General features: G+C 41.9%; 1 protein-coding gene across 1 annotated transcript in view; it reads left to right on the plus strand.

Moving 5' to 3' along the window:
- Positions 1–11,082, plus strand: part of LOC107746957 (UPF0606 protein KIAA1549L-like) — a 75,305-nt gene that overhangs the window by 60,768 nt on the left and 3,455 nt on the right. Inside the window, exons 9-13 of the mRNA XM_016561315.1 lie at positions 1,830–1,981; positions 2,535–2,706; positions 4,365–4,528; positions 4,776–4,811; positions 7,688–7,878. Of these exons, the coding sequence (XP_016416801.1) occupies positions 1,830–1,981; positions 2,535–2,706; positions 4,365–4,528; positions 4,776–4,811; positions 7,688–7,878 (715 nt within the window). The remainder of the gene's footprint in view (positions 1–1,829; positions 1,982–2,534; positions 2,707–4,364; positions 4,529–4,775; positions 4,812–7,687; positions 7,879–11,082) is intronic.

Consider the following 11,082-nt stretch of genomic DNA (forward strand, 5'->3'; position numbering starts at 1 on the left):
CATATCGGCTGGAGGGACCGGCTCTATCGCGTCCTTCGCCAGCAGGACTGCGATTTCCGCTCGCAAGATGGGAGCATCCTTGTTCGGCACAGAGGTGAACCGAAGCGATTTCGGCTCGCAAGATGGGAGCATCCTTGTGCGGCACAGAGGTGAACCGAATGCCCCTGGAGGCCCGAATGAGATGCTAGACCCCGCCCTGTCCGAGGACTCAGTCACCTCATCGCAGAACACCAGAGGGTGCGATGTGCTGGAGGAGTGAGGGGCCCGTGGAGACGCACTCGATGGGGAAGCCCTCATTGTAATCCTCAAATCGCCCTGGCCACACGCCGAAGTAGTCTGCTGCTGGGAGGAACTAGAACGGGGCATGGGGAGGGGAACTCCTCCTCGTTTGATGAAGAGGAGCCTCGACCGCAACATCGCGATGGTCATGTCCCCGCAATGAGAACATGATTCATCCATGAGCGCTGCCTCAGCGTACTCAAAGCCCAGGCACGAGATGCAGCGATCGTGACCATCAGATGGAGTCAGGTAGCGACCACATCCAGAAACACACGAGTGGAAGGCCATCTTTAAAAAGACGCCGCGTAACTCGTGGAGCTCTTTTAGATTTGCTCTTTTAGAAAGAAGGAAGTGTTGAAGCGCCCAGGAGAGGTCGCAGAGCGACCGCAGTTTGACAAGCTGCAGCACACCGTCCAACACCAAAGGCAGCAGCACTGGACCAGCAACCTCCGCTGACGCGCCGTAACACCAACACTGTGAAATGCTGTCTTTCAGACACTCTTGCTCGGTTGAAGACACAAGCTGAAAGGCTCGGCTCCGAAGCGAAAAAGCTGATTGTGCGACTGCACACGCTCTCCTTATATACCCGCGCTACGGGGCTGGGTGCGTGACGCAAAGATCGCACGCCAACACTTTTTGGCTTGTTTTGTTAACACTCGAAGGTGATTGGTCTCTCTAGCGAGATCCCAATTAGTCAGTCACTGATGTAACTTGAACGTGACTGACTGAAAGGGAACTGAAAGCTCTCTGACCCTCCATAGACCGCAAGGATATTACCACGATCAACGCACAGAAACATAGCAAGGACATCGGTAAAATAGTCCATGTGACATCAGGGGTTCAACCATAATTTTACGAAGCTATACGAGAATACTTTTTGTGCGCAAAGAAAACAATAATAACATAATTTATTCAGCAATTCCTCTCCCCGAGTTACCGTCTTCCGCCATTTTGCAGAGTACCCCAGAACGTAATTAGTGTTGTTTTTACGTTCATTATGCGCATGCTTTTGCTGATTGTAATCAGCGTTGTTTATGTTCAGTAGACAGCGCGCACGCATGCTGAACGTAAAAAACGCTCATTGTTTTCTTTGTGTGTAACCTTTCATTTAATATCGCTCAACTTTCATTTACAGTTTTTTTCAACTGCTTGCACACATTTTCAAAACTTTGCCTCTTTTTTTTCAAAACTTTACACACAAATCCAAGTATTGCACACACAAAATGCAAAATGCCTCACATCTCTTGCAAAATGAAGCACTGCATTTAAAATATCACAAACACATCTCAAACACATTTGCAAACACCTTTGCCATAATATTAATTCCTGTTAGATTTTTGTGTGTTACATAGAGAATTGTGTGTGTTTTGCAAAAAGTGTTTTATGAAATTGAAAACTGAGTCAAAGGCCGAGAATTAGTGTATGGTTTTGCAGATTTGGTGTGTGTGGTTCTGGTGTTTGAGTGTCAGCTTTCAGAAATTGTGTGACAAGTAAAGATTTTGTGTGTAAACAGTTGAAAAAAACTGTAACATCTCTCCACGTCTCTGCAGTGATTCAGGATGTGGAAAACTCCTCTCTAGAAGGACAGTACCACAGTTTTGCTAGTCTGATGGAGGAGCGGTTGGCAGAGCTCTTCATGGTAGCTCACCAGCAAGGCGTCCGCTTCAAGCGGGCAACAACAGTGGGCAGTTACACTGTCCAGGTATGACCTAATAGAATTGAAAGTGCTAATTTAGCAAAGTAATTACGAACAAATAATTCTGTAAAATAGAATTAATTTTAGAAAACACATTCACATGCTATAAGAAATGACTCAGCCTAATTGTACCCAACTTTAGTAATTTCTTACTTTATTAATTAGGTTATGTGAATCTGTTTTCCAGAATTAATGCAACATTTGTATTGTATTGTATTGTATGCAACTTTGTAACAGTAGGTGGAGTGGGTGGGGTGTAACATGGACAGAATTTCTCCTTGAATTTCTGCACAAATCCAATTATAAACCAGCAACAATTGCTTTAAATTTTCACACAGAAACTTATACTCTACAACTACTTCTGTTGCCTCAGAAGGGGTTCATGCATGATAGTGATTTCACCCCTGTTGCTCATTTCTAATTAATTAATCTTACAGTGTCACCACACCCCCCAGTCTCCCTCCTGTAGGTTATTTGATGGAAAATATTCAACTTTTAAGGTTTACCAAATGAAAATGTGCCTACAGGAAGTGATCAAGCTGTGTTTCATTGTATTCAGATGGTTAGTATCAGGCGTGTACATGGGCCAAAAAACCCAGCTGAGATGACCTACTACGTCCAGCAAAATGGGACCCCACTGCTTGGCACATCTGCAGCCAAGCTTCTGAACACAGTGGACTCGCAGACCATGGCGCTCACGCTGGGATACTTTGTCCAACTGCAGGCTGAAGGTCAAAATTACTTTATCTTCTCTACTTACTAGAATTATATACATTTTTGACCCACTTCGTATTGTGTCTTAAACTACTATGTACTTAATTAAAATTAATCATCTAATACCATGCACAATTGTGTACATACCTGTATTTTTTACGTTGTACTTATATTTAGAAATATTGAAAAAAAATCTGAATTTATATCTGTAATAATTTATGTAGTTACATCACTAAATTACACTGTCTACAGTACCCCTACATCTTAACCAACCCTTAAGCCTAACCAAACCACCAAACCTGTCGATAACCTTAACTGTACACCACTTCAATAGCACTTCAACAAGTGATTTGCAATTCAAAATGAACACAATAGGTAGCAGTTATTTATTTATTTATTTTGCATACTGTAAGTAAAATAAAAGTACATGTAGTTAAAGACAACTACAGGTGCATCTCAATAAATTAGAATGTCGTGGAAAAGTTCATTTATTTCAGTAATTCAACTCAAATTGTGAAACTCGTGTATTAAATAAATTCAATGCACACAGACTGAAGTAGTTTAAGTCTTTGGTTCTTTTAATTGTGATGATTTTGGCTCACATATAAAGTGGGACCAAAATTTTACTTACAGGAATGTTACTGTATGCAGAATTACTTAATTTACAAAAGATTCACTTACAAAAATATAGATATGTAACTAAGGATACTTTTTTCTCCAACTGAGACATGCAAAAATGTTATCAAATTATTTGTTGTGGTGATCAGCATTATGATAGATATCGTATACTGTTGGCAAAGCTTTATTTAAATCAAAACCAGAACATTTCATGTGCCTCCATTACACTATTATTGGTTTATGACTCTGTTCACATACTACATCTTTGGTTTCACTTTGTTTTGATGTTTGCTTTAACACATTGTGTTGACTATAAGTAATGTTGCACCTACATATTAGTAGAGTGGTAGGGTTAAGGTTAGATTAAGTTTTAAGATTAAGGCTTAATAGTCAGTAGAATGTCTGTTGGGAGACCATCACAATAAAGAGTTAGATATTAAGCAGACAGTCTACTAACACTCTAATGAGAGTTAGTTGACATGTAGGTGCAGGGGCACCGTAAATGGGGGGAAGGTTAGGATGATTGTAAGGGCCCGACGATGGAGCGCGATTGATTTCTACCAAGGGGAACGCGATCGCGATTTGTACCGAGGGGAACCCCCGGGATGCGATTTACCGAGGGGAACGCGATCTGTACGGCGGGAGAAAACTGATTAAATGTAAAATTGCTTAAAACCGATAAATGATTATAAATATTCTTGCTTTTATTAAACATCAATTACATTGTTAATGTTAAAAAAATAAAATAAAATAATGATTGTGATATTTATTTAACCTGGATTATAAAAAGTCACTTACAAAATTATTGGGTAACATTTTATTTTGATGGACCCTTTTGAGCATTTTTTTGACTTTAAGTAAATTTGCACCTACATGTCAACTAACTCTCATTAGAGTAGACTGTCTGCTTAATATCTGCTAACTCTTTATTGTGATGGTGTGATGGTGAAACCAATTATTGTTGTAGAAACAAAATATTTTTGTCAAAATATTTAAGCAACACAATTTGCATGATAGTTTAATATGTAAAAGATTAACAGTGTTTCCCACCATGCAGCCGTAGTGAAGAATCCACCCAACAACCTGTGGATCATCGCTGCAGTGCTAGCACCCATCGGTGTGGTGACCCTCATCATCATCATCATCACCACGGTGCTGTGTCATAAAAACAAGAGCGATTTCAAAAGCGATCCCATTGGAAACTTCAACCCTCGAGTCAAGGTACGGCAGTGACTGGATAAACATCCTGCTTGACCATTTCCCATAAGGCACCGCTTTGCTCTTTAACTCTCTCATTATAACTCATGCTATTTTGTACACTCAGCATATTTTACAGTGGCTTCATCAACGGTTTTTCTCAAACTCTTACATGCTTTGCTTGCTTTGCCTCTGGGAATACATCCCGAGAGAGTGTATGAGAGAGAGATAGAAATGATTGATGATCTTCATGCTGTTTTCTCTCATTTAGACTGCTTACTGGAGAGACGTGGGTTATTACCCTCAGGTAGTTATTCAGCTCTTCAATCATCTCACCTGCTGCTCTGGACTCCTGATGTGCACACAGTGTTAAGGATGATGTGTAGAGTAGACAGGTCTCAGGGACAAAGTACTAATGATAGTGCACAATTAAAGGGTTAGTTCACCCAAAACAGTCAAATTATTTCGTCATTGACTCACCTGTGTGTCATTCCAAACATGTATGTCTATATTTATTTTGTGGAACATAAAAGGAGATGTTCAGTGAAGTGTGCTGGCTGCTTTTTCCATACAATGAAAGAGAATGGAGACAGGAATGTAGAGTTTCAAAACGAACACTTCATGCTTTCATTGTATGGCAAAGAGCAGCCTTGACATTCTACAAAACATTTAGAAATTCGTACAGATTCTGAATGACATGATATGATATGATATTTACTGAATTGAACAAAATTTTGTGTGAACTATTCCTATGAACATTATGTCAATAGTATTTTTTTTCTAGATTAGGACCTGATTGTATATGTGTGTGTGTGTGCATGTATTTGTGTGTGTTCCTTTGCGTGCTTGTATGCCTAAACAAGCTGAATATTTTAGGAATAAGTTCAGAAATCCTCTGATGATTTAGTTGGACGTAGGCTAGCGGGACTGTGGAAGGGACAGAAACCTCTTTGTTATAAAAATGCATTTAATACATCAATTGTGTAAAACCATAAAACATCTATCCTCCTCTCTAAAAGAAATGCAGACAGCAGCACTTATTTAAAAATGTCAAATATGTCTTATTTATTAGGTATAATGATCTGACCTGCTTTTTCCCCATATACACCCTCTGGCCTCGTTTATCATTTGCTATGACTGACAAACTACTGCCTAAATTTGGCTTGACCATTATAGAATGCCTCCTTGCCTTCAGTTATACAGTAACTGAGGATTTGCTATTTGCAAAACATGTGCAGTGTATTATAATTATTATTAGAATATATTTGCAGGGCTGCACAGCCGTGCTGCTCCGGGTGTGTGTTCACGGTGTGTGTGTGTGTTCACTGCCGTGTGTGTGCACTTAGGATGGGTTAAACGCAGAGCACTACTTCCTAGTATGGGTAACCATACTTGGCCACATGTCACGTCACTTTCTTCACATTAGTTTTCCGGACAGCAGTGCCAGGCCAGTAGTTTCAGGATGGCTTACAGTTATGGGTTAAGATCAAAGCCAGTGACAGCAGTGTCACTTTTTGAACCAATACCTTGTCTGAAATTTTTTTTTTTTTTAAATGTTTAAATAAACATATCTTTATTGATTTGATATTCTAAAATGAACTTAACTGAGATATTACTTGCTTTGTCTATGGCCATCCACCTGTTTTGTTCTGTTTTTTTTTGTTTTTTTTTCAGTGGATTATCCAAATGGTCTATTTCCAATGAATTTATGTTTCTGTTATTATAAATTATTTGACAAATATATGTTTTTAATCATCTCCAACTAGTTGTAAAATTAAGAGATGGAATTGCTTAGAATTTGTGACATTTAAGTGTATTAAAATATATAGACCTTTATATTTTTTCTGTATTTAGATTCTCAGCACATAACTTTAGCAAGGGTAAAATAGTTCTGAGAGCAAAATAAAATTCAATGACATTAACAGAAAACATCTAGTTAAGTGGCAAACAAGTAAACATTTACTACACATGTAACTTCCCCTGTAAACTATCAACCCCAGAGTGCTGTCCTGGCATTGCTGTCCAGAAACTGCTGAGACTCAATACAACTTTGGCTGGATAATGTTAGAAGAGAAAACAGACAAAATGTCTGAGATACATTTTGCAGGATTGCTTTGCAACAGAACATAGTAGCATTGTTGCCATATTGTAAAATAACTAGTCTAGAAATGCTGCTGTATATTAGGTGATATTTCTATATGGCATGACCCCAAAAATGAAAAATCAGAGTCTAAATTAAGGATTAAGAGTGTTAATTTATTCCTGTCAGTCATATTTTAAGGATTTAAATAGCTCATTATCTCATTCATGTGACAGCATCCTTAATTTCTAATTTGTATATTTAAATAAATTCATTAATATCCACTAAATTCCCCCCAGACTACTTAATTAATCAGAATTTGAGTAAAGTCTCATCTTCAAGGCCCTCCATTGCTAAATCTGTTTACCTTCATTAGATCTAAGGATTATATTAACATTTGAACTCTTGAACTTTCCTTGGTCTAATCCAATGTAGTCAGATTGTTCCAGTTATATAAATGAGTTCTTTATTTGAATGAAATTGAATACTTTTGATGGTATCACATAAACCCCATTTTTAGCGATGCATTTTAGCGATGCATTTATTGAACCATTAAAGGGGTCATATGATGCTGCTAAAAAGAACATTATTTTGTTTATTTGGTGTAATGAAATGTGTTTATTCGGTTTAAAGTAAAAAAAACACATTATTTTCCACATACTGTACATTATTGTTTCTCCTCTATGCCCCGCCTTTTTGAAACGCGTCGATTTTTACAAAACTTTAGTCTTTGCAACTTTACAGATCTTCTTTATGCACCAAGAGCTTGTAACACTCCAAAGAGAAAGGAAAAATTGAAATCGCATCATATGACCCCTTTAATATTCACAGGATGCTAACAAATTGTATTTTAATAGAGCAGTCATGTTTTTGACAACACATACTGTATACTTTTTTTAAATATATGCCTGAAATATATAGTCAAAACATTTGTCCAAAGGAATGCACAACCAGATAATTGTTTTGGTAGTAAAACAAAACAAAACCCATTTATTTAAATTTTTTGACCAGTTAATTTAGATGTTACCATTTTACAGTGTGGTGCATATAAAAATAACCTTCGTGTCTGTAATCAAATATGTGAATGTTTGCTCATTGCTTAGCATGTTCAGGGGTTTGACTATGCCAAGCAGCACCTGGGTCAGCAGGGTGGTGATGAGGAGACCCTCCCGGTTATCCAGGAGACTATGGTTCTGCCCCACCCCATTCGAGATGCCCCTCTGTCCCTAGATAAACCTGCACGCCAAGATGGATCCACTTCCAAGAAAAGCCTGAACAGTGAGATAAGGAAAAGGTATGTGTGAAGAAACCTGACACTTATGGCATGCTGTAAATACTCAGTATTCATGTCACAGCCCTAACAGTAATGCTGTCATTTGCTGTTATTTGGCACAGGCCCACAAAACTACTTGTCATGGAAGACATAAGCTAGAGTAGATGCTATACAGTGTTCAAGACAGGGTGAGATTACATTTACATTTAGTCGTTTTGCAGACGCTTTGGGGAATACAAGCGATTCTTCGTAAAGAGGCAAACAGACACAGGAAGTGCTTGTAATACCAAGTTTCAGGCATTTGTTCAATTAATTACAATGGAGATAATGGATATAGTGACAGAGACTTGTTTGGTAATTGCTTTTAAAATAAAATCAGTGCTCAGGATGTCAGTATGATCTTAACACTGTTAATGAGATCACTGGCCTCTTAAAAATGTGTCTGATAGTTAAGGTGACTGACTATTAATGAATTTCATATGGTTGGATGAGCATACTGTAGCTTTCAGTTAGTTTCATTAGAAGTGTGATATAAATGGATCTTGCTTGAGGCAAATTATTCTCAGAGCAGAAACTTTGACTTAAGTGGATATGTTCTTGATTTAAAGCATTTATCTCTGAAAAAGTTGAGATATAATTTCTGGAGAAATGCATTTTTCATTTTCATGTTCAGCTGAATGATATGTAAATCACAAACTACACTATTGATCAAAAGTTTGGATAATATTTGGATATTATATAATACGATTTTTTTTTTAAAGAAGTCGCTTATGCTCACCAAGGGTGCATAGAACTGTTTAAAAGAACAGTTTTCGATTTGATTATATTCTAAATGTAACTTATTCATTTGATGCAAATGTGAATTTTCAGCAGCCATTACTCTAATTTTCAGTGTCACTTGATCCTTCAGAAATAATTCTAATATGCAAATTTGGTGTTTAGGAAATATGTGTTCCCTATCGATACTTCACTCGTACTACGTCTGTTTAAGACGCTTGGGGAAAACTCCTTTTTCTCCGATGACCGATGCCTTTCAATAACGCAGTGTAACTGCACGACCATTGGTTCGTGCAGTGAATAAAAAAGGAACCAATGGCTCGGCAGCAGAGCTGCACGAGCCTATGTCGGTAAAGCCCGCCAAAGCCCGCCAGAATGGGCGGGGTCCTCTGGCTATATAAGGGGCACATCGCCATAGGATCCTCAGATTATTCTCCTTCAGCGACGACTACTAGATCTTCGCTCTACGAGACTACGAAGCCTTTGCCGTGATCAAGCCTCACAGCGGATCGAGAGACCCCTTCCTGCTCGGCCATTCTCTCCACTTCATGCCGCCACGCGCTGCAGCAGTGACGGTCTCCAGTTCCCTGCCGCTATCCGGCGATATAAAATAACAAATTTCAAAGAGCAAATTTTCGGCGTTGTTTCAAATGCCGCGCTGTTACTGTCGTTCGTGCAGGGCCCCCCTGCACGCCGTTGACGGTCACAGTGAGTATGTTTCATGCTTGGGCGCCGCCCACGCTGAAGCAGCACTCATTGAGACGGAATGTTCTCATTATGAGGATATGAGTCTCGCCTCTCTGCGCTCGCGGAAAGCTTTCTTTTCAGAGAGCGACTCCACCCCTCGCGCCCTCCCGCTTTCTTCCTCCCAGGAGCCTGTGAGGAAAAAGCAGCGGGGCAGAGGAACTCAGTGCTCGGTGACGAGTGAGCCCACGCCGGCTGAGCCCCCATGTGCCTCACTCTCTCGGCTCATAGAGGTTTCTCCAGTCCACTTCTCCCTCCCAGACCAGCGTCCCTCTGCGGCTGCGAGCGATCTGGTCTCATTTGGAGGAAGCGAGTGTGACGCCATGGACGACAGCATGTCGTTGAAGGCTTCAGATGTGGAGGAGCTGTCGGGCTCGTACGTCGACCCCGCCCCCTTGCCATCTGCACAACCCAGCACAGCCAGCACGGGCATGGATGCCGAGCTTTTCCGCGTCCTGTCTAAAGCGGTGGAGGAGCTGGGTTTGGAGTGGTCTCTGCTGGAGGAGCCACCTGCAGCCGCCTGGATGAGTGGTTCTTGCCGGGGCGCAGTCAGGCCCCCCTACAACGAGCTTCACCATTCTTTCCGGAGGTCCACGACAAGATCACCAGGTCTTGGCATGCCCCCTACTCGGCCCGCCTTCTTGCCTCATCTTCGTCCGCCCTCACATCAGTCGACGGCGCCAAAGAAAAAGGTTAAAACAGACTGCCTCCCCTGGATGAGTCAGTGGCCGCGCATCTCTGCCCGCCCACGGCCATCGGCTGGAAGGCAAAGGCGGCCCACCCGTCCAAGCCGTGTAGGGCGCCTTCGGCTCTCGCCCGACGAGCCTACTCGTCTGCTGGACAAGCAGCCTCAGCGCTTCATTCTATGGCGGTCTTACAAGTCTTCCAGGCCAAGCTCCTCCATTGCATGGACGAGTCCGGCCCAGACCCCCCGGCTTTTAAGGAGCTGCGCAGTGCGACCCCGACCTGGCTCTAAGCGCCACCAAGATGACAGCGCAGGCGATTGGCAGAACCATGACCAGCCTAGTGGTGCTGGAGTGCCATCTATGGCTAAACCTGACGGAGATCAAGGATGCGGATAAGGTCCCCTTCCTCGACTCCCCGGTTTCCCCTACTGGCCTGTTTGGACCTGCAGTTGAAGGCTTCGCTGAACGCTTTACCGCTGCACAGAAGTCCGCATTCTGAATTACCTCAACGACTGGCTCATTCTGGCCAGAGCTACTATCTCACAGATCCCTCCTCCTCAGCCACTTAGAATGCCTGGGACTCAGGGTCAATTTTGCCAAGAGTCTCATGGCCTTGGTGTCTCCAGTACTACAGTTGGGCCTGCTCCGCATGCGGCCCCTTCGGTATTGGCTGAAACCGCGAGTTCCATCCTGCGCCTGGCGTCTGGGACGCCTTCGCGTCAAGGTAGACCGGGCCTGTACCGGGCAAGCTGAACCAAGGAGTATACATGCTGTCTCGGAGCAACGTCCCCTCAGAGGAGTGTACGCTCCACCCTCAAATGGTTCCGAAAATCTGGGAGATCTTCGGCAGGGCAGATGTCGACCTCTTTGCCTCAGAAGACAACTCTCATTGCCCAACTTACTTTTCAAAGGATAGGGACGCGTTGGCCCACGACTGGCCCCACCTCCTCCTTTACGCTTTTCCCCCGATTGCCCTGATCCCACAGGTAATCAGGCGAATCAAGGAGCGGAAACACAA

The sequence above is a fragment of the Sinocyclocheilus rhinocerous genome, unplaced genomic scaffold, assembly GCF_001515625.1.
Source record: "Sinocyclocheilus rhinocerous isolate Xijiao unplaced genomic scaffold, SAMN03320098_v1.1 scaffold138, whole genome shotgun sequence".
NCBI classification, from domain to species: Eukaryota; Metazoa; Chordata; class Actinopteri; order Cypriniformes; family Cyprinidae; genus Sinocyclocheilus; species Sinocyclocheilus rhinocerous.